At 39.9% G+C, this 23,303-nt stretch overlaps 1 protein-coding gene across 4 annotated transcripts in view; it reads left to right on the plus strand.

Moving 5' to 3' along the window:
* LOC123249483 (solute carrier family 23 member 1-like) overlaps window positions 1-23,303 on the plus strand; it is a 45,035-nt gene that overhangs the window by 11,033 nt on the left and 10,699 nt on the right. For all 4 annotated transcript variants that reach the window (XM_044678518.1, XM_044678520.1, XM_044678519.1 and 1 more), the window contains 3 exons: window positions 14,822-14,981; window positions 18,769-18,950; window positions 23,026-23,146. In XM_044678518.1, the coding sequence (XP_044534453.1) occupies window positions 14,822-14,981; window positions 18,769-18,950; window positions 23,026-23,146 (463 nt within the window). The remainder of the gene's footprint in view (window positions 1-14,821; window positions 14,982-18,768; window positions 18,951-23,025; window positions 23,147-23,303) is intronic.

Raw genomic sequence — 23,303 nt, forward strand, 5'->3', positions numbered from 1 at the left:
TTTCTTTCTTTCTTTCTTTCTTTCTGGTGAGTGGGGTAGGATGGAAGGGGGAGAGAAAGTACAGAGGCAACCTATATCTTATGGTCTAGTTCACTGACTACTAGCTACTCAGCTGTTTTCCTGCTCTTTTCCAGTGGAGAGGAGTTGCTCAAAAGCTCATATTCTTTTTTTTTTTAATTCAAAGATATTTTATTTTTCCTCAATTATATGGAATAATAATTTTCAACATATGTTTTCAGAAATTATAAGATTCAAACCATCTCTTTCCCTCCCCCAACTTGCAGATGGTAAGCAATTTGGTCTGGGCCATACATGGATTATCATGCAAAACACACTTCCATATTGGTCATTATTGTAAGAGTACACTCATACAAAATCAAAACCCCCAAAATAAAACCGTAAATGCATTCATGTGAAAGATAAGATAATTTGATTTGTACCTATCCAACTCCAACAGTTCTGCCTCTGGAGATGAATAGTATTCTTCATCATAAGTCTTTCAGGTTGGCTCAGATTGCTGCATTGCTGAGAGTAGCCAAGTTTTCACATTTGATCATTGCCTAATATTGCTGTTATTGGGTACAATGTTCTCTCTTGGTTCTGCTTATTTCACTTTGCATCAGTTCATGCAGGTCTTTCCAGCTCTTTCTGAAACCATCCTATTCATCATTCCTTATAGCACAATAGTATTCCATCACCATCATATACCACAATTTTTTTATCCAGTCCCCAATTGAGGGACATTCCCCTCAATTTTCCCTTCTTTGCCTCTACGATAAGCTGCTATAAATATTTTTTTTGAACAAGTAGGTTCTTTCCCCTTTTTAAATTATCTCTTTGGGATAAAAGACCTAGGAGTGGGATTGCTGGATCAAAGGGTATGCACTCTTTTATAGCCCGTTGGGCATAATTCCAGATTGCCCTCTAAAATGGTTGGATCAGTTCACAACTCCACCAACAATATATTAGTGTCCCAATTTTGTCACATTCGCCCCCAACATTTATCACCTTCCTTTACTGTCAATCAGGTGTAGGGTGGCATACCTCAGAGTTGTTTTAATTTGTGTTTCTCTAATGAAGAGGGATTTAGAATATTTTTTATATGATTATTGATTGCTTTGATTTATTAATTTGAAAATTGATCATATCCTTAATGGGGGACTGGCTTGAATTCTTATAAATTGACTTAGTTTTCTATAGATTTGAGAAATTAGACTTTTATCAGAAAGATATGTTACAAAAATTCCACCCCTTAAGCTTGTTGTTTCCCTTCTAACCTTGGTTACATTAGTTTTGTTTGTACAAAAGTTTTAATTTAATATAACAAAAATTATTTATTTTACTTCTTATAGTGCTCTCTATTTCTTATTTGTTCATAAATTCTTCTCTTTTCCATAGATCTGCCAGGTAAACTATTCTATGTCCCCCTAATTTATTTATGGTATCATTCTTCATATCTAAATCTTATATCCATTTTAACTGTGTCTTGGTTTGGCATGTGAGATATTGGTATATATCTAGTTTCTCCCATACTGTTTTCCAATTTTCCTAGCAGTTTTTGTTAAATAGTGAGTTTCTATCCTCAAAGCTGGGGTCTTTGGGTCTATCAAACACCAGGTTGATAAGGTCATTTACCCCTCTATATTATGTATCTATTCCATTGATCTATCGTTCTGTTTCTTAGCTAATATCAGTCTGAAATCTTGGTACTTCTAGGCCACCTTCCTTCACATTTTTTCCCATGAATTACCTTGATATTCTTGATCTTTTGTTCTTCTAGATGAATTTTGTTATTATTTTTCCAGTTCTATAAAATAATTATTTAGAGGTTTAACTAGTATGCCACTGAATAAGTAAATTAATTTAGGTAGAATTGTAATTTTTATTATATTAGTTTGGCCTACCCATGAGTAATTAATATTTTTCCATTTATTTAGATCTGATTTTATTTGTGTGAAAAGTATTTAATTATGTTCATATAATTCCTGGGTTTGTCTTGCCAAGTAGATTCCCAAGTATTTTATATTGTCTAGAGTAATTTAAATGTAATTTCTTTTTCTATCTCTTGATGCCAAACTTTGTTGGTAATATAAAGGAATGTTGATAATTATGTGGATTTATTTTGTGGACTGCAACTTTACTAAAGTTATTATTTCAGCTAGTTTTTTAGCTGATGTATACCATCATATCATCTGCAAAGTGTAGTTTCCTCATTGCCTACTTTAATTCTTTCAGTTTCTTTTTTCTTTTCTTGTTGATAAAGTTAGCATTTCTAGTACAATATTAGATAGTAGTGGTAATAATGGGCATCCTTGCTTTACTCCTGACCTTATTGGGAAACCTTTCACTCTGCATCAATTCCTCGAGGTCATTCCAGTTCACATGGAATTCCTCCATTTCTTTATTCCTTTCAGCACAATAATATTTCATCACCATCAGATACCACAATTTGTTCAGCCATTCCCCAAATGAGGGACACCCCCTCATTTCTTTCTTTTTTTTTGCCATCACAAAGAGCGAGACTATAAATATTTTTCTAGAAATCTTTTTCCTTATTATGTCTTTGGGGTACAAACTCAACAGTAGTATAGCTTGGTCAAAGGGCAGACAGTCTTTTAAAGCCCTTTGAACATAGTTCCAAATTGCCCTCCAGAATGGTTGGACCAGTTCACAACTCCACCAGTAATGCGTTAGTGTCTCAATTTTGCTACATTCCCTCCAACATTTATCACTTTCCTTTGGTGTCATATTGGCCAGTCTCCTAGGTGTGAGGTGGCACCTCAGAGTTGTTTTAATTTGCATTTCTCTGATTAGGAGGGACTTAACAATACTTTTTCATGTACTTATTTATAGTTTTGATTTCAACCAGTGAAGACTGCCTTTTCATGTCCCTCGACAATTTGTTGATTGGAGAATGACTTGATTTTTTGTAAATTTGATTTATTTCCTTGTATATTTGGGAAATTAAACCTTTGTTAGAGAATTTTATTATTAAAATATTCTCCTAGTTTTTTACTTTTCTTCTAATTTTGGTTGCATTAGTTTTGTTTGTACAAAATCTTTTTAATTTGTTATAATCAAGGTCATTCATTTTACATTTTGCAATGTTCTCTGTCTTTTTTTTGGTCTTAAATTCCTTCCTTTCTCACAGATCTGACAGGTATATTATTTTATGTTTACCTAATTTATTTATGATTTCACACTTTATATTTAAGTATTTACTCATTTTGAATTTATTTTGGTATAGGGTATAAGATGTTGATCTAAACCTAATTTTTCTCATACTGTTTTCCAATTTTCCCAGCACTTTTTGTCAAATAGTGAGTTCTTGTCCCATAAGTTGGGATCTTTGGGTTTATGGAATACTAGCTTATTGAGGCCATTTATCCCTAGTCTATTCCATCGAGCCACCCTTCTGTCTCTTAGCCAGTACCATATTGTTTTGATGACCACTGCTTTGTAGTATAGTTTAAGATCTGATACTGCTAAGCCCCCATCCTTCACTTGTTCTTTAAATGTTTGATAGAATCCACTTGTGAATCCATCTGACTCTGGGGATTTTTTCTTAGGGAGCTCATTGACGGTAATTTATTTTTCTGAGATGAGATTATATAAGTATCGTATTTTCTCTTTTGTTAACCTGGACAATATATAGTTTTAAAATATTCATCCATTTCACTTAGATTGTCAGTTGGAATATAACTGGGCAAAATAGCTTCTAATGATTGCTTTAATTTCTTCTCCATTAATGATGAGTTTACCCTTGTCATTTTTGATACTGATTATTTTATTTTATTCTTTCCTTTTTCAAATCAAATTAACTAGTACTGTCTATTTTATTTGTTTTTCCCCTCATGAAACCAACTCTTAGCCTTATTTATTAATTCAATAATTTTCTTACTTTCAGTTTTATTAATTTCTCCTTTAATTTTTAGGATTTTCAATTAATATTTAATATTTTTAATTAGTTCTTTTTTTTAGTCACATGCCCAATTCATTGATCTACTTTTTTCTCTATTTAATTGATGTAAGCATTTAGAGATATGTTTTCCCAAAGTACTACTTTAGCTGTATCCCATAAATTTTGATATGTTGTCTCCTCGTTGTCATTCCCATTAATGAAACTATTGTTTCTATAATTATTTAGTTTCCAGTTAATTTTTAATTATATTTTCATAGACTCATGTTGGTTATATTTTTTATTGCATTATGGCCTGAAAACGATGGATTTATTATTTCTGCTTTTCTGTATTTGGTTGTGAAATTTTTATGCCCTAATGCATGGTCAGTTTTTGTGTAGGTGGCATATGTTGCTGAAAAGAAGGTATATTCCTTTTTATTCCCACTTAATTTTCTCCAGAGATTCGTTAGTACTCATTTTTATAAAATTTCATTAACTTCTTTTACTTATCTTTTTTTAAACTTATTTTTTGGTTTAATTTATCTAGATTTACTTTTTTTTTTGTTTGATTCATCTAGATTTTAAAGGGGGAAGTTTGGGTTCTCCACTAGTATAATTTTATTGTCTATTTCCTCCTGAAGCTCATTTAATTTCTCCTTTAAAAATCTGGAGGCTATACCATTTGGTACATATATGTTTAATGTTGCTATTACTTCATTGTATATAGTACCTTTTAGCAAGATGCAAGTTCTTTCCTTATCTCTTTTAATTAGATCTATTTTTGCTTTAGCTCTGTCTGAGATCATGGTGGTACTCTTGCTTTTTTTTTTTTTTTTACTTCATATGTTGCACAGTCACAGTATATTCTCTTCCAGCCCCTTAACTTTATTGTGTGTGTGTGTGTGTGTGTGTGTGTGTGTGTGTCTTCTTGCCTTAAATGTGTTTCTTGTAAATATATTGTAGGATTCTGGTTTTTAATCTGCTTTGCTATTTGCTCCATTTTATGGGTAAATTCATCCCATTCACATTGATGCTTATAATTACCAACTGTGTGTTCACTCCATCTTATTATCCCCTTTTGATTCTGCTCTTTCTCCTTTCATTCTGTCCATCCTCACAAGTGTTTTACTTTTAATCACAAATCCTTAGCTCCCCACCCCTTCTATACTCCTTATTCTCTATAAGATAGGATAGGATTCTGTACCTGAATGAGAATGGTTGTAATTCCCTCTCTTGGCCATTTCCTATAAGAGTCAGGTTTAAGCATTGCCCATGTCTACTCTCACCTTCCCCTCCACTGTACTAGTTTTTTGTGCCTCTTTAGGTTAGTAATTTATCACATTTCACCTCTCCCTTCCCTTTTCTTTCAGTGCTATCCTTTTTCAACCCTTGATTTTTTTTTGCATATCATATCATTCTAATTGGCTTACTACTACACCCTCTGTCTATATATACTCCTTCTAAGTACTCTAAAACTGATAAAAAAATTTTTTTTAAGAATTATAAATATCATCTTTCCATGTAGGAATACATACAGTTTAACCTTATTAATCCCTTGAATTTTCTCTTATTTACTTTTCCCAAGTCTTGTGATTGGACATCATAAGTTCTGGTTAGGCCTTGTCTTTTCATCAGAAATGCTTGGAAATCTTCTATTTTATTAAATGACCATTTTCTCCTTGAAAGAATATACTCAGTTTTGCTGGATAGGTGATTCTGGATTATAAACCCAAATCTTTTGCCTTCTGGAATATCATCTTCCAAGCCTTCCAGTCCTTTAATGTGCAGGCTGTTAAGTCCTGTGTAAACATGATTGTAGCTCCATAGAATCTGAATTGTTTTTTCTGGCTGCAGTATTTTCTCCTTGTTGTGGTGGCTCTTGAAAGTAGCTATAATATTGTGGGAAATTATCATTTGGGGATTTATTTCTGGAGGTGATCTGTGGATTCTTTCCATTCCTATTTTACTCTCTTGTTCAAGAATATCAGGGCAGTTTTCTTGAATGCTTTCTTTTATTATGATGTCCAGGCTTTTTTTTTATCATTGCTTTCAGTTAGGACAATAATTCTTAAATTTTCTTTCCTGCATCTTTTTTTCCCCAGGTTAGTTGTTTTTTTGGTGAGATATTTTACATTTTCTTTTGTTTTTTCCCCCTTCATTCTTTTGATTTTTGTTTTGTTTCTTAATGTCTAATGAAGTCATTAGCTTCCAGTTGCCCAGTTCTAATTTTTAAGGAATGATTTTCTTACATGAGCTTTTGAATCTGTTTTTTTCATTTGGCCAATTCTGCTGTTATTTGGTTCTTGCGTTGATTTTATTTCTCTTCCTCATTTTTCCTCCACCTGTCAATTCATTTTTGAACTCCTTTTTGAGCTCCTCCAGAGTCTGAGACCAATTCATATTTTTCTTTGAAGTTTTGCCTGTGTTTGCTTTGCTTTAATTGTCCTATTATGAGTCTGTGTTTTGCTCTTCTTTTGTTTCCATAAAAATTTTCTATGGTTGTGTTGCTTTTTTAATGTCTGTTCATTTTCCCAGTCTTTTTCTTGACTCACATTTTACTTTTTTACCAATTACATGTAATAACTAATTTCCACACAAGTTTTTCTAAGTTAAATGATTGAACTTATCTCCTTCCCTCTTTTCCCTTTCCCCTCCTGGTGTTGCCAGGTGACTTGGTCTGGATTAAACATGTATTATCATGCAAAACATATTTCCATATTTTTCATTTTTGTGAGTAATCTTATAAAACCAAAACCCCAAAATATAAACCCAAATAAACAACTGAAAAATCATATGCTTTGATCTGCATTCAGACTCCAAAAGTTCTTTCTCTGGAAGTAGATAGCATTCTTTATCAGCGGTTCCTCAGAGATTGCCTGGATCATTGTATTGCTGATGAAAGCTAAGTCTATCACAGTTTCCACAATATTGCTATTACTGTGTGTAATGTTTTCCTGATTCTGCTTATTTCACTCTGCATCAATTGAAAAAGGTCTTTTCAGCTTTTTCTGAAATCCTATTCACCATTCCTTATAGCACAATAGTATTCTATCACCATCATATACCACAATTTGTTTGGCCAGTCCCCAATTGATTGGCATCCTTTCAATTTCCAATTCTTTGCCACGACAAAAAAGAGCAGCTATATTCATTTTTGTACAAGCCAATCCATTGTTGCTACTCTTTACTCTATTTCTGGGTTCCTGCAAGTTTCTATTCTTCCAAGGTAGTATGATGGCCTGTGGGCTAGGAGATTGCTGATGGCTTGAAGAGCTCAGAATATTGTTAGAGCAACCCTGTGGTGGGGCTCAGAGTCTAGCCTTGGGCTTGGGCAGGGGCTTTTGGTTTCACTATGCTTGATCTAGTTAGGCACACTCTGGCCTGCCTTTCCCTGGGGCTTATAACTTTGACTTGAGTTCTTCTAGGGGCTAACTCTGGGTTTCTCTCTGGGCTTACACAGGACCTTACTGCAGGCTTGGGCTGGAACTTGGAACTTTAAGGAGTGAGCCTGGGGTTGCACTGCTGTTGGCTTCAGCAGGGTCTCAGGGTCTCCACATAGGCTTGGGCCCAGGTTTGGAACCTGGAACAGTAGATACGGGGTGGGGGGCTTGCTGTTGGCTCACCTTGGTACTTCTCATAGCCTCCTGCAGGCTGTGGTCCCCTCTCCTCACCCAAGTGAATCAGAACTTCTCTGCCTACCTTTCAGGTTGTTCTCTGCACAAAAGTTGCTTCACTCCTTCTCCTTGTTGGTTCTTTCCCTCCAGTATTCATTTTGATGAATTATTTTAAGGTTGGTCAGAGAGGATTCTAATGGTGGTTTGAGCTTTCCCTTCTTCTATTCCACCTTCTTGTTTCTGCTCCTGGAAGTTGCTCATATTCTTTATAAGTGACAAATGAGCCTGCTCAAAGTTTTATATCATTTACTAGGTGAAAAATCATCCATTCAAATAAAAAAGGACCATTCTCTTATAACAAAAAACATTAAGGACCAAACTATGTGCCTCACTCTTGTGTTCCAGCTGTGATTGGAGGAAGGGAATGTATTGATATCACTGGTATTTGTATCCTTCTTTTCTGCCAAGTGTTTTAGCATACACACTGTCTTTTTTACTCTGGATCATTGCTTCCTTATTTCTTTTAAACCCTTATCTTTTGTCTTAGAATTAATACTATTATTGTTGGTGTCAAGACACAAGAGAGGTAAGGAATAGGCAATGGGGGTTAAGTGACTTGCCCAGAGTCACACAGCTAGGAGGTATCTGAGTCAAATTTGAACCCAGGACTTGGAGAAATAGAGGAGGAGCCAGATTAATTTTAAAAATCATAGAAAGACAGGATGCAAAAGGTTCCCCCAACCTCCTAGTCATCCCTCAGTGTCAGGCAGGTCCTGTCTAATGAATCAAACCAAGCAACTTACCCCTCTTATGTACCTTAAAAAAGAGAAACTCATCCTGGAGTCAAACCCACCAATCCTGATCTTGACAGAAGAAAAGCAAAGGCTAGAGGTCCTGGGCAGCTTTGGTCAGAGACGAGGAGGAAGATACCAGGGCACCATTCTCTCTTGTAGACATCCAAGAATCACAGACATTATCAGGAAATAGGTCAATGAGGATGCAGAGTCATCCACAGGATGACATGTCTGGCAGCAGGTTCTCCAAAGAAGACCCAAGACCAGGGGCAGCTAGGGGGCTCAGTAGATAGGCAGCCAGGTCTAGAGATGGGAAGTCCCAGGTTCAAATCTGGCCTCAGACCCTTCTTCACTCTGTGACCCCAAGGGCAGGTCACTTAACCCCCATTGCCTAGCCCTTAATGTTCTTCTGCCTTAGAACCAATACTTGGTATCGATTCTAAGACAGAAGGTAAGGGTTAAAAAAAAAAAAAGACCAAAAACCAAAAGAGCAAGAGTAAGTATCAATCCCTACAATGTGAGTTTGTTGAGGGGAGAGGTGTTGCGGTCCACGAATGTTTATTAAGCTACTTTGTGCCAGGCTCTGGGATAGAGGCAGATTTATCTTCTATTGGGGGGGGGGGGATTGAGAGATCAGTAAGGAGCCAATCATATGCCAGGAGGTACAAAGAGAACAGGAAAGAGATGTTGAGAAAACAGATTAGGAATCCCCGGCACCCAGGAGATTTTGCACAACATCTGCCAAGAATCTCTTTCCTCAGGAACCACTCCCCAGGTGTGGCTGTCAAGAACTTGCTGGCAGATTCAATTGAGCGAGCATCCGATATGTGGGCAGGGAGGACTTAACAGTATGCCAACTAATAGGAGCCCCTGTTCCATCTCCATTCTTGACCTATGCCAAGGAAAGGTTGGAATGTAGTCAGTCCTAAAATGATCTGCAAAAATGCACACAGGTCTAAATGCTTAGCTAATTGTTTCCTGGAAAAACCAACAGAATACTATTTCTAGCTTATCTTAGGTGTGTGAACAGAAGAAACACATTGAAAATACTTTTAAAATGGATACCTCTGCAAAGCACACAGCCAGCTCCCAAAATTATTCACTTATTTGGGGCTCCTTTTATTCATAGAAGCTCACATCTGAATAACACTTGAAGGCTGTAAAGTATTCCTGTTACCACAACCCCATGAGGTAGGTAGAATAAATATTATAAACCCATTTTATAGGTGAGGAAAATGAGGCCTCGAGAAGATTGGTGACTTACTGGATTGCGTGGCTAAGTAGTATCGGAGTCAGTACTGGTCTCCTGATTCTCAGCCAAGTGCCCCTTCCAGATTTGAGTGGCAATGCTGCCTTCTGCTAGACTTCAGGCAGTTGACCCCAAATAGGCTCAGGCCTCCTCCCTTCTCCCTCCCCCTACCCAATGATGGACAGTTGGGTAGGATATTAGTTTTTTCCAGTCAAATCCCACTGAGTGTCATGATGCACACAGAGAAAATAATGAAGACCAAAATCCAAAAAGAATATGAAGTCACCAACATTTACTACACACATTTGATAGAATATATTTGAGGGTACCAGAATTATAAAATATATAGGAGACATGATTTCTGCCTTTAAGGAGCTTACAGGCCTTGGAAAAGTCATGGAAAGCCCTGCAAGAAAATGAATGCTAAAAGAGGAGTCAATATTATAGAATTAACAGCAGCTTTAATCCTACATCTCTTGGGGGCAGTGACTGGGTTTGCACATAGTAGGTGCTTAGCAAATGTCTGATGGATCTAATTTAAAAAAAAGAAGCAGCAGCCTAGAAGTGTGGGTTTGTTCTATGTTCTTTGGCGGCATTGTCTGAAGATTGCTGTCAAGTGTTTCTCTGCTTAACAGCAAGCCTTTCCTGGGAATGCTGTAAAGGTAAAGACACGTGACGGGCTTTAGGCGCCTGGAGCCCGCTACCCATAAGGACCGGGACTGGCGAGCTAAAGCGGAAAAGATAGGACTTAGAGAAGAGCACTCATGACCAGAAGAGGAAGAGGGCTCGCCTTGTAGCGAGAACAAGGAAGTACACGTTGAGAGGCTGTTAGAGAGACCTTGGAGAGCACCTCGCTCCATGTCCTCATTTGATGGCTGAGGACCAGAGAGAGGAAATGACTTGCAGGTAGGCAGAAGGGTAGATAGAATACTGCTAAGACTCGAGTCTGGAAGACGCGAGTTCAAATCTAGCCTCAGGCATTTCCCAAGTTGTGTGATCCTGAGCAAGTCTATTAACGGGAATTTGTCACAATTTCCTCAGCTATAAAGTAAGATAATAATAGTACCTAATCACAGGGTTGTCATAAGGATCACGTGGAATCTCTCTCTCTCTCTCTCTCTCTCTCACTTTCCTTCCCTCCCTCCCTCCCTCCCTTCCATGCCCTGGAAAAGAACGAGGGGAAGACGTAGTGCCGTAGGTGTGGCCATGGAGGGTTTACGGGAAAACACTCACAAGAACTACATGGGATGAAAACTAGTAAAGGTTGTAAATTGTCCCCACACGGAGGAACTCGTGAATCCTTCAAAGGATTAGAGTTAATGAATAACTGTCCTTGATATCTAAAGGGGTGAGAGCAAATCGATAACCTAGAAGTAAAGAGCTTACCTCGCCCGATAGTTTTTTTTTTTTTTTTTATACTTCCGTGGATAAAAGATCCCTAAAGATAATGTAGAAACGAGCCAGGAAGAAAGACACTGGAGTCACGAGAAGAATCTGACAAGTTTTATTGAGTAGTCATATTTAATAAGGCAAATTACACAAGCAAAGGGGGAAAGTAGTAGAGAAGTACCAGCTCCCGATTGACAATGAGGAGAGTTAGTTGGGGGGTGCCCCCCCCCAATAAACAGCCCACTTCCTGTAGTGCAGGACCGTCCCTCTGCCCTTCCCCCCTGCCCGTTTCTGCTCCTTGACTTGAAGTTTCTAGGTGGGTGGATGTTGGGGGGTGAAGTGGGGTGGGGGTGGGAGCCTTTCGGATTCACAAGGAGATCGGATTTAAAATACAAACATTGTGGGGAGGGAAATACTAGTTGCCTGAGCCGTATTCACGATAAGGGATGAATGACTAAGTTTAAAAACTTTTTCCTCATTCCAGATTTTAATTGAGTTTGGGTGCGGGTGCTCAGCGGTTACTGACGCTGACCTGGTCCGGCTATGCCAGAGTGCCACAGTTGGCCACCTCTGAGCCTCCCAGGTACAGGGTGAGGCCGCCCCTTTGAGTCTGAGGCTCGGTGCCCACCGCAGCTTAGTGGCTACCGTTGTCCTAGTTTAGGGTCTTGAGCAAAGAACTATGACCTCGGCTTTCGGTCACACAGGGAAGAAGGAAAATGGATTTTTCATGGCCAAATATCCCCTTTGTGCAGGGGACCCGGGACCTAAAGGCAGAAACAAAGCTCCCTTTGTCCTCGGGGAGAGTCGTTGGGCTTTCTGGACACTGGATAGGGCAACACCACGGGGGGCCTTGTTGAACCCGGGGTGTTCATGAATCTTATCCTGCTCATCCACAGATATCCTGCTCACCCTCCCACATCGCTTAGCTTAAGCGTTAGAGTTGGAAGAAATTTTAGAGATCGTCTCGTCCAGCCTCCCATTTTACAGGGTGGTCACACGACCGGCCTGTATGGCCTGGTCCCAGGCATTCTCTCTGCCGCTTCTCCCTCTCCCCTCCTGCCCCGTCTTAAGGCTCCTTTTGTTAGTTTTAATAGTAACTCATTAATAAAATCCTGAAGTCCACCAAGTCTCAAGGATCACCACACCTGGGAGGTAAGTGGGCTCTTTTCAGTGTCCATTTAAAAAAAAAAAGTGTTTACACCCCCACACATAGGTCACACACACAACACTTTTAACAAACATAAAATAAAATAGACATAATAGAACAGAAAAAAGATATATATGGACGTGGGGATCTCAGTAATGTACAACTTGGTTTAAGGATGTGGTAAGTTCAATTTGAACCTTTCAAAGATGCCCATTTGCCTCTGCTTCTTTCTGTTCTCTTCTTTGCTCTTTTCTTTCTTTTCCTTTCTTCTTTTTGCTACTTTATCCATATTTACTCTTACCTTGCCCTAAAAGCCCTAAGTCTTTCCTAGCATTCCTCCGTCTTAGTGTTTTGCCTCAGAGATCTTCTCCATCTTACTCATATCTCTCTTTTCATACTTACTTGTTTGTAAGTTGTCTCCTCCATTAGACTTTGGACCCTTTGAGAACAGGGACTGCATTTTGCTTTTTCTTTGCATCCCAGTAGCCTAGTACAGTGCCTGGCAGAGACAGGAGGCTCTTAGTAAATGCTTATGTCACTTGACTTTTAGTAGATATTTAGTCAAAGGAAAACAAATTCTCACATTGGCTCTGGCTGAAAAAAATGTGCCTTATTTTGAGTGTTGAGTGTATCAATTCTCTATCAAGAGGTGGTACATAGCCAACTTTATCATTGTTCCTAGAATAATAATTGTTTATTATGTTGATCAGAATTCTTAATTATGACAAAGCTAATTTGTTTAGAATGTTTTTGCTATATAACTCTTTTTTCTAGTTCTGCTCACTTCATTGTGAATCTGTTTGTACAAGTCTTCCCAGTTTTCTCTGAAGCTGTCCATTTTATCATTTCTTGTGGTGCAATGATTTTCCATTACATTAATATACCATTATTTAGAATAATATGGAAACAGGTTTTAAGTGATAATACATGTAAAACCCAATGGATTTGCTTGTCAACTCCAGGAGAGGGGAAAGAGACAACATGAATCATGTAACCTTGGAAAACATGTGTAAATTTTTATTGGAATAGAATAAAGAAAAAATAAAAACATATCATCATTTCCATTTTGCCCAAGGCCAAAGAGATAGTAGGGAGCAGGATGTAGCCTGGTTCACTACATTCTAGCTCTTTCTCTTTTTGAAAAAAACTCTTATTTAGAGTTGCCTATTAGATAGAGACTCTCTTAGTTTTTAATTATTTGCCGCTACAAAAAAAGGAGCTCCTTTAAATAATTTTTCCTACTCTCTGGCTCTTCTTCTTCTTTCTTTGTTCTTTTTGGGAATATTGATCCCTCTAGTCTCAACTTGTGGTGGATGGATCACCAAAGTTAAAGTTGTACAGTCTCCATTAAAACTTGATCATATTGTTGTAGCATGGTAGTGACTAAGGGTTCTTGAAGGCTTTGCCAGCAAAGCACAAACTTTGGCAGGTTTTACTGGCGTTGGGTTTTTTTTTTTTTTTTGGCTGCAGAAATTCATTAAACTATTTATTTACCAAGGGGCGACGGGGTTTCTATCTGAATTGGTGAAGGGAGTAAAACCACAGATTTCTGGGAGTACCAGAGTAAATGAACCTAGAATAAATAACTTCTTCCTCCTCTGTGCTCAATGGGACCTTCCTTAACTTGGGCACCAGCTTTAGACACGGACTAACTGAGAGACTAGCATAGGCCAACATTGATCCTTGGCTTCTACATTAGAAATCACTATCCTGGACCATACTCTCACTGAACAATACTTTCCCCCGCTGCATCTTTCCCCCCCAACATACTAGGCTGCCTATTCTTCAGTTTGAGGCATTTCCTTTTATGAGGAACCATCCCTGTGATTCAATCTTATCAAAACTTTAACAAACTAGAACAAATCTTAAAAGAGGACGAGCACAGTTGTAAAGGAATTTGAAAACAGCTCATATGAGGAAGAGTTGAAGGAAAATGGGATATTGTAAGGGCTGTCGTGGGGAAGGGAAAGTAGACTTGTCTTATGTAGTCCTACTGGGCAAAACTAGGACCAATAGGTAGAAGTTGCAAAATGGCAGATTAAAAAATATATATATATAAATTATTTAAAAGAACAAACCAACAAACCAGACTGCCATACCAGAAAGAATGGGTTGTCTTGTATAGTATAAGAATGTCATCACTGAATGTATTTTAGTAGAGGTAGAAAACTATCTGTCAGTGAAGTTGGAGTAGAAATAAATAAATATTTACTAAGGAACTTCTATGTGCCAAGCCCTGTGCTAAGCGCCTTATAAATATCATCTTGTTTGATCTTCTCAACAGCCCTGGGAGGCAGGTGCTATTATTATCCTCATTTTATAGTTGAAGAAAGATAGTAAGTGACTTTTCCAAGGTTACAGAGCTAGTATGAACTTGAGGCTGAATTTGAATTCAGGTTTTCTTAACTCCAGGCCCAATTCTCTGTCCATCCTACCACCTGCTAATTCTAATACTCCTTGGAACACAAATGCAACCAAATCACTAATGCAACTGTAAGTAGCACCACTGTCTTTAGGAATTGTCCTCTCCTACTTTGATATTTACATTGGAATGAGAAAATATCAGGAAAAGCTTCAACATAGTAGGTATTTAACAATTTATTTTTGGTTGAATTGCATCAAATGATGATCCTAAAATCAATCACCATGCCAGTCCCAGATGATGTTCTTTCCTGGCTGAATGAAAAGAAGTGGTCAACTAACCGTATTGTTTCTCTCTTTTGCTAGGTTACCTATTCTCCAGGGTGGCACATTTGCCTTTCTGGCCCCTTCCTTGGCCATGCTCTCTCTCCCTGCCTGGAAATGCCCTGAATGGACCCTCAATGCTACCCAAGTGAATGTCAGTTCTCCAGAATTCACTGAGGAATGGCAGAAGAGGATACGAGAGGTAATTCTGGGGAGAAACTGCTGAGAGCTGGCCCAGGGAAATGATGGGACTCAGAGGTAATAGCAGACCTAAAAATGGGGAAGAAGGGACTGCCAGAGAGACCGTCAGAAGTAAAATGGTGCCATACCTAATACTTTGAAACTTTTATAGTTTTCGTCTAAATTTTTCAAAAGATTGGCATAATGGCTCTCAGTAACTCTCCTAATCAACCCAGCGAACCAGGGGGAGATAGGTGGGGCTATTGGGGGGTTATAGAGAAATACCAGCTCGAGGATGCATGGACACATCCAGGGTTAAAGTGGGTATACATGATGCTATGGCCTTTATGTAAAAATTTGTCAGTGTACTTACAGGTGTATCTTTTTGTGACAATTTTGACTCAGTGCAGGAAACTATCTGAAATCATTCAAATCCATTTAAGAACATTACTTGTGAGCAAAAATAAAAAAACAGGAGAAAGACATCATAGGGTTTGGGTAGGAAAAATCCCGGTTCTTCTTTCCCCCTTCCTCAAAAGGATCCAACAGGCTCTCAGTATTCTGAAGACTTTCTCAGATGGTTAATTGAGTTAGTTTAATGAGCTCTTTCCAGAAATATCTAAAGGCCTGATGGCTGACCTGTTGTTGCTGGGCCAGAGCCCTTGACGATGTCTAATCGGGCATTACTAGCTAGATTGAGATGTAAATATGGGGAAATTTTTCTTATACAGTTTTATCCTCAGTAGTTTGTTTCTGCTACTTTCTCTAACATAAGGGCAGGTTGGGATTGAGAAATGAACACTGGATTGGCTTTGATTTGGGCCCAGGGTTTAGGTTTGTTGGAGCCTAACCTAACATGGACCCATGCTGATTTACAATAGAGGATTAACTAGAAGAGAGGAAAGCTCCTACTCTGATGGGATGGGAAGTGGAAGCTTCAAGATCGCCCTCCCTAATCTGCAATCCAGATGTCTGGGCTCCTCGAGGCCATCCGGTCATTTGCTACAGGACACAGACCACGTGTATTGTGGTATTTTAAATTCCAGACTCCTAAACAGAATGTTGCCAATCTCTTTTGAGTTGACTATACCAAGAAATACTAACCATTCACCTTGGTTCAGTCATTTCAGTTGTATCTGACTCTTTATGACTTTATCTGGGATTTTCTTGGCAATAATAATAAAGTAGTATGCCATTTCCTTCTTTTTATTTTATTTATTTATTTGTTTGTTTAAGCCTTTACCTTCTGTCTTGGAATCAGTACTGTGTATTGGTTCCAAGGCAGAAGAGCAGTAAGGGCTAGGCAATGGGGGTTAAGTGACTTGCCCAGGGTCACACAGCTGGGAAGTGTTTGAGGCCAGATTTGAATCCAGGTCCTCCTGTCTCTGGGCCTGGTTCTCAATCCACTGAGCTACCTAGCTGCACCCTATTTCCTTCTTTCTAGATCATTTTACAGAGGGTGAACTGAGGCAGAATGAAGAGACTTGCTCAGGGTCACACAGCTAGTAAGTGTGCTGTGCCTGAGGCTAGATTTAAACTCAGGAAGATGAGTCTTTCTGACTTCAAGCCCTGCACTCCATCCACCTCAACTATTTACTTTATGAAGTCTCAAAATATTGCTGAGGATTCTTGGGAAGTAGCTTCATTTATGTTGATGGCTCTTCTGTATGAGACGTATGGCTGCCTAAGGAGCGGTGGTGTAGAATAGTAGATAGAGAGTTGGACTAAAAATCAGGAAGGTCTGGTTTCAAATCTGTGACCTCCCCCGCTCCATGAGTAGTCTTACCTCAGAAAGCTCTAGACTTTATTCTAGATTAATATTCCCTTAGAAAGCTCTAGACTTTATTCTAGACTAATGCTCCCTCAGAAAGCTCTAGACTTTATTCTAGACTAATATTCCCTCAGAAAGCTCTAGAGTATTCTAGACTAATATCCCCTCAGAAAGCTCTAGACTTTATTCTAGACTAATGTTCCCTCAGAAAGCTCTAGACTTTATTCTAGACTAATGTTCCCTCAGAAAACTCTAGAGTATTCTAGACTAATGCTCCCTCAGAAAGCTCTAGACTTTATTCTAGACTAATGTTCCCTCAGAAAGTTCTAGACTTTATTCTAGACTAATATTCCCTCAGAAAGCTCTAGAGTATTCTACACTAATGTTCCCTCAGAAAGCTCTGGACTTTATTCTAGACTAATGTTCCCTCAGAAAGCTCTAGACTTTATTCTAGACTAATGTTCCCTCAGAAAGCTCTAGACTTTATTCTAGACTAATATTCCCTCAGAAAGCTCTAGACTTTATTCTAGACTAATGCTCCCTCAGAAAGCTCTAGACTTTATTCTAGACTAATGCTCCCTCAGAAAGCTCTAGACTTTATTCTAGACTAATGCTCCCTCAGAAAGCTCTAGACTTTATTCTAGACTAATATTCCCTCAGAAAGCTCTAGAGTATTCTAGACTAATATCCCCTCAGAAAGCTCTAGACTTTATTCTAGACTAATGTTCCCTCAGAAAGCTCTAGAGTATTCTAGACTAATGCTCCCTCAGAAAGCTCTAGACTTTATTCTAGACTAATATTCCATCAGAAAGCTCTAGAGTATTCTAGACTAATGCTCCCTCAGAAAGCTCTAGACTTTATTCTAGACTAATGCTCCCTCAGAAAGCTCTAGAGGGTTCTAGACTAATATTCCCTCAGAAAGCTCTAGACTTTATTCTAGACTAATGTTCCCTCAGAAAACTCTAGACTTTATTCTAGACTAATATCCCCTCAGAAAGCTCTAGACTTTATTCTAGACTCATATTCCCTCAGAAAGTTCTAGAATTTATTACAGACTCATATTCCCTCAGAAAGCTCTAGATTATAAAGTAGAGAGAAGATGCCAACCTGCCCTGGAAGAGGAGTTTCTTCACTCAAGAGCTCACTGTGTCCATGAAATTGGAGGTTCAGTGCGTGTCCTTAGATGTGCTACAGCCCCAACGCACATAGTGTGCCCTCAGGTGGTCAATCCCACAGACGATGCGGCTGTGAGCTCCTTCCCGTCAGCTCTTTCTCTGGGCCAGGGAAAGGCAAAAACTTAGCACAGTGTCTTGCACATTTTGGGGGATGAGTAGAATTGAATGATGATCCTAATAGCTGATATTTATACCACACTTGGAAGTTTGCAAAGTGCACTGCACAAAACTTATCAAATTGTTCTGTGAGGTAGAAAGAACAGCTACTATCACAACTGCATTTTAGAAATGGGAAATCTGAGATGCAGAGATAAGAAGTGATATGGCTGGATAGCAAATGTCAGAGGTGAGATTTGAGCTCATGTCCCACAGCTTCCAAATCCAACATGTCTGCTTACCATACTAGACTGTGCCTCAATTGGACCAAACTGGACTTTGCCATTGCTTAGGGATCAGGGTGTCTCTCTAAGAAGTTAGAATCCTGACTTTTCAAAGGTCACGCAACTAGGCTTGCTCATTATTATACTAGCCAGACAAACCATACTACCAGGGAAACATGATCATGTACCCATCCTCCACCAAATCAAGAAATTCTCTTTTCATGTCCATCTTTTCCACATTTGGACTTGGCAAAGTTGCTCATCCTGGCGATGTCCTTCCACTGGTTCTTTAAATTTCAGCCTCGCAACCAGCCTCCCTGCCTACTCCCTAAAACATCCATGGTTTAGGTGTTATTGATCTGCTGGCTTAAATAATGCAGTTTATAGCGGGGCATGACAGACTGGTACTAGATTAAAACATTTAGTTCTGACAGATTCAAGAAATGGTTCAAAAAATATAAAGGTATAGTTCTTCTCTTTCAGTTACAGGGTGCCATCATGGTGGCTTCTTGTGTCCAGATCATTGTGGGATTCTCTGGCCTCATTGGCTTCCTGATGCGCTTCATTGGCCCCCTGACCATTGCCCCAACCATCTCCCTTGTGGCTTTGCCTCTCTTTGACTCCGCAGGGAATGATGCTGGGATCCACTGGGGCATCTCTGCCATGTAAGTTTTCCTTGGAGAGGCCAGCTTCTTTGGGGATGAGCCTAGAATCTCAGTTACTGAGAAAGTCACCTTGTGATCAGTAATCGTTGTAGTTCATGAATGCTTTGACTCACTAATAGTTGATAGAATCCCAGAATTTCAAAGTTGGAAAGGAGTCCCGAGGTCCATGGAGTCCAAGTCATTCTTGAAAAGGAATCTCCTCTCTACAGCAGACTTGATGAGACTCCCGAGCCTTTGCTCCAAAACGATGAATGAAGCGGGCTAGTGAGGGAAATCCAGGCTTGCCTAAGGCAGCCCACTGCCCCCTTTGAAGAATGCTAGTTGTTAGAAAATCTTTCTTTACAAAAGAAACGAAACTTGTCTCTTTCCAGCTTCTCTCCCTTTGCTTCTAGTTCTTTCTTCTGGAGCCAACTAGATCATAAATAACCCTTTAAATAGGCTGGATTCTGAGGTCTATGCCAAGAGAGTCGTAGCAACGCTGTCCTTCCTCTGCTCACCCAGAGCCAGGAAGACATCGCCTGTGAAGGACTTTTCCATCAGTGGAGAAGGCATTGGATGCACTATGGCCACGCATCCCCCTTGTCCTAGGGGTCCTCACTTACAGAACATTTGTTCATCGTTAAGGGCGCAGCTTGTGGCAAGGGATAACCAAGATAGGCACCAGATGGGCTGAGGTCAGCCTCATCAGCACCCTGCTGTAACTAGTAGTTGTGCAATTGTGCCTGACTCTTCTTGACCCCATTTGGAATGTTCTTTGCCAGCTCATTTTACAGATGAGGAAACTGAGGCAAACAGAGTTAAGAGCCTTGCCCAGGGTCATACAGCTAGTAAGTGCCAGCTTTGAAATCAGGTCTTCCTGACCCCAGCCCCAGTGTTCTATCCACTGTGCCACCTAATCACTATTAGTGCCATACATGCCCAACTAGCTCCACTTTCACTTGAGCCTCTGATGGAGGGATGGCCCTTCTACTTGTGGAGCCAATTTATACCCTTCAATCTATACCTCAACATGTGTTCTTTGTCCCCTGGTCTCCCTCTTCTCCAGCAATCTGCCCCCGCCGTCTTTAGCTTTCCTCTAATCTTCTATCTCTACTACTAGTTCCTTTCCCGTTGCCTACAAATGAGCCCAAGTCTCCTCCATCATTAAAAAAAAATCTGTTGATACTGCTATTCCCACTAGCTGTCATCCTATATGCCTTCTACCCTTCTAATTAAATTCCTTGAAAAAGTCATCGACACCTGGTGCCTCTCCTTCCTCTCCCCTCATTCTCTTCTAAAGCAGCTGCGACCCGGCTTCTCAGCCCCTTGGGCACAGAATCTACTTTTTATTCCCAAATCTAAAAGCATTTTCTCAATCCTCATCCTTCCTGACCTCTCTAGCACTAGACGCTGTTGAACATCTTCTCATCCTATGTACTCTCCTCTCTGGGTTTTTGCGACTTTATTCCCTCTTGGCTCATTTCTGGCTCTTTGCTCATTCTAGGTCTCCTATGCTGATCTTCAGCCAAGCCATGTCCACTAACGTGGGAATGTCCCAAGGCTCTGTCCTGCACCCTCTTCTCTTTTCTCTTTATGATCTGTCCTTCAGTGATCTTGTTGCCATAAGTTAAATGATTATCTCTATGCAAAGGATTTCCAGGTCTGAATATTGAGCCCTACGCCCTCTTCTGAGATCCATTTCCAAATTATCAACTGCCTTTTCGACTTTTCAAAGTGGAAATGCCATACAGGTGTCAAACTCAATAGACCTAAAACAGAACTCATTAGCCACCCACCCAATCCGCCCACCTCCCATATTTATCTAGTACCATCCATGGCCCCACCATCTTTCCTAGTCATCCAGGTCCTCACACTTGCTTACCCCACAAATCCAATTGTTAATGAATCTTGTCATTTCTACCTTCACCAAATCTCTCATATACAGCCATAACTTTAGTATAGATCCTCATTACTTCCCATTTGGACTTCTAATTGGACTTTCTGCCTCAAGTGTCTCCTAATCAATCAATCAATCAACATGTATTTATTATTAGACATCTGCTATGTGCTAGTCACCACTGCTGAGGATAGAAATATAATCAAAGGAACAAACCCTCCATCTTCCACAAAGCTGCCAAAGTATTTTGCTAAAGTATAGTCTGAGGGGCAGCTGGGTGGTTCAGTGGATGGAGAGCCAGGTCTAGAGATAGGGCATCTTGGGTTCAAATCTGGCCTCAGACACTTCCTAGCGAGGTGACCTTGGGCAAGTCACTTGACCCCCATTGCCTAGCCCTTACCACTTTTCTACCTCGGAACCAATACACAGTATTGATTCTAAGATAAACAGTAAGGGCTATTCGAAACAAATAAATAAATGAAGTATAGTCTGACCTTATTATCTCCTCCCTACTCAGAAAACTCCTGGGGTTTCCTAGGACTCTGATATTAAATACGAACCTTTGTGGGGCATTTAAAGCTCTTTGCATTTTGCCCCCTTGCTATCCTTCAGAGTTTCCTCTATGGTTCTCCCATGCTAGCCTAATTGCTCTTTCAGCAGTGCTAAATCTCCCATTTCTTGGCCTTTTTTCTGGCTGCCCCTTATGCCCGAATGTTCTTCTCCCTCCTCACCTTTCCTCTTTTGACCCCGGCTTCCTTTTAGACTCAGCCCAAGAGCCCCTTCCTATAGGAAGCCTTCCCCATTCCTTTAGCTGCCAGGACCTTCCCCACCAAGACCACCCCCAGCTCTTCTGAACTATGTTGTATGCTCAGATTAATGTCCATGTTGTATCCCCTTCCCGCCCCCCCAGAAGGCTCCTTGAGGGCAGAGGCTGTTTTTGCACTTTCTTTGCATCCCTGGCTGGCTCTTAGCACAGAGCCTTAGGACACGGTAAAAACCTAATCAATGCTTACTGATCGATGCATGGGCACTTCTTTGCGTGGGGTTTTAGGACAGAGCTATGTGGCACCTTAAGGGTCCCCAAGGAGCTAATCCTTCCATTTTACAGATCAGGAAGCTGAACCCTACAGAAGTCACAGAGAGAGTAAGGAGGAGAGCTGGAACTCGAATCCAGGTTTTCTGACCCCAAATCCAGTGCAGAGAAGGCTTCATGGAGGAGACAGGTCCCGAGTTGGGCCAAGAATGAAAGGAAAGATTTTACTTTATGGAAATTAGAGAGAAAAGATTATCTTCTAGCTGTGAGAAATAGCCCAGTAGGAGAGGACAGCCTAAGAACTGAGAATGAAGAGTGCTCAGTTTGACCAGGCTAGAGAGTATCTGAAGTCACGATGGGGGAGGAATAGAGTCTGGACCTGGGATTTCTTGGTTGGGTCAGGTATCTCGCATCAGGTAATTCTCTCCACCAATGCAGGTGGGCACCTTCTCTGCAACTTAGTCTTAGAGAGTCGCTTAGAGCATTGAGAGGTTAAATGACTTGTCTAGGGTCACACAACCAGCATTTGTCAGAGGTAGGATCTGAGACCCCATTTTTCTGGCTCTGGAGCCAGCTCTCCATGTGAAGGAAAACAACACGAAATTAAACTGGAAAGGTAGCTTAGAGCCAGATTTCTGTTTTGTTTTGTTTTTTTTTCAGTCATTTCAGCTGTGTCCACCTCTTCCTGACGCCATTGGGGTTTTCATGGCAAAGATACTGGGGTGGTTTGCCATGTCCTTCTCTCCCTCATTTTACAAATGAGGAAACTGAAGCCAACAGAGTTAAGTGACTTGCCCAGGGTTACACACCTAATGTCTGAAGCTGAATTTGAACCCAGTACTCTGTCTAATGCACCATCTAGCAGGGCTTCAACTATGAGGGTCAGGAGTTTCTGTTATATTTGGTAGACAGAGCCACCAAAAATTCTTGAGTAGAGGAATGACATGATCAGGGCAGTTCATTTGGATGTTTACACAGGCAGTAGCATTAAGGATGAATCGGAAAGGACAGGAATTGCTTTAGGAGGTTTATACCCATCGTCTAGATGGAAGAATGAGAGAGTCGTACCAGAAGAGAAAAAGAAGCAGTCGAGAGGATGACCTAAGGAAGATCTGAAATCTTTTCATAAAGAGCAGTGCCTGAGATTTCATTTCTTTCCATTCCAGGACCATCTTCCTCATTGTACTGTTTTCTCAGTACCTGAAGAATGTCCAAGTTCCTGTACCAGTTTATGGGCAAGTCAAGAAATGCCATGTTTCTAAGCTCTACCTCTTCCAGATCTTCCCGGTAAGCTCTATTTTGAATTCTTAAAAAAAAAAAAAAAAAAAAAAGCATTGTTGATGCTCTTTTGTTTTGCTATGATCTTTCCCTTCCTTCCTTCCTTTGTTCCTTCCTTTGTTCCTTCCTTCTTTCTTTCTTTCTTTCTTTCTTTCTTTCTTTCTTT

The sequence above is a fragment of the Gracilinanus agilis genome, chromosome 5 (genome assembly GCF_016433145.1).
Source record: "Gracilinanus agilis isolate LMUSP501 chromosome 5, AgileGrace, whole genome shotgun sequence".
NCBI lineage: Eukaryota > Metazoa > Chordata > Mammalia > Didelphimorphia > Didelphidae > Gracilinanus > Gracilinanus agilis.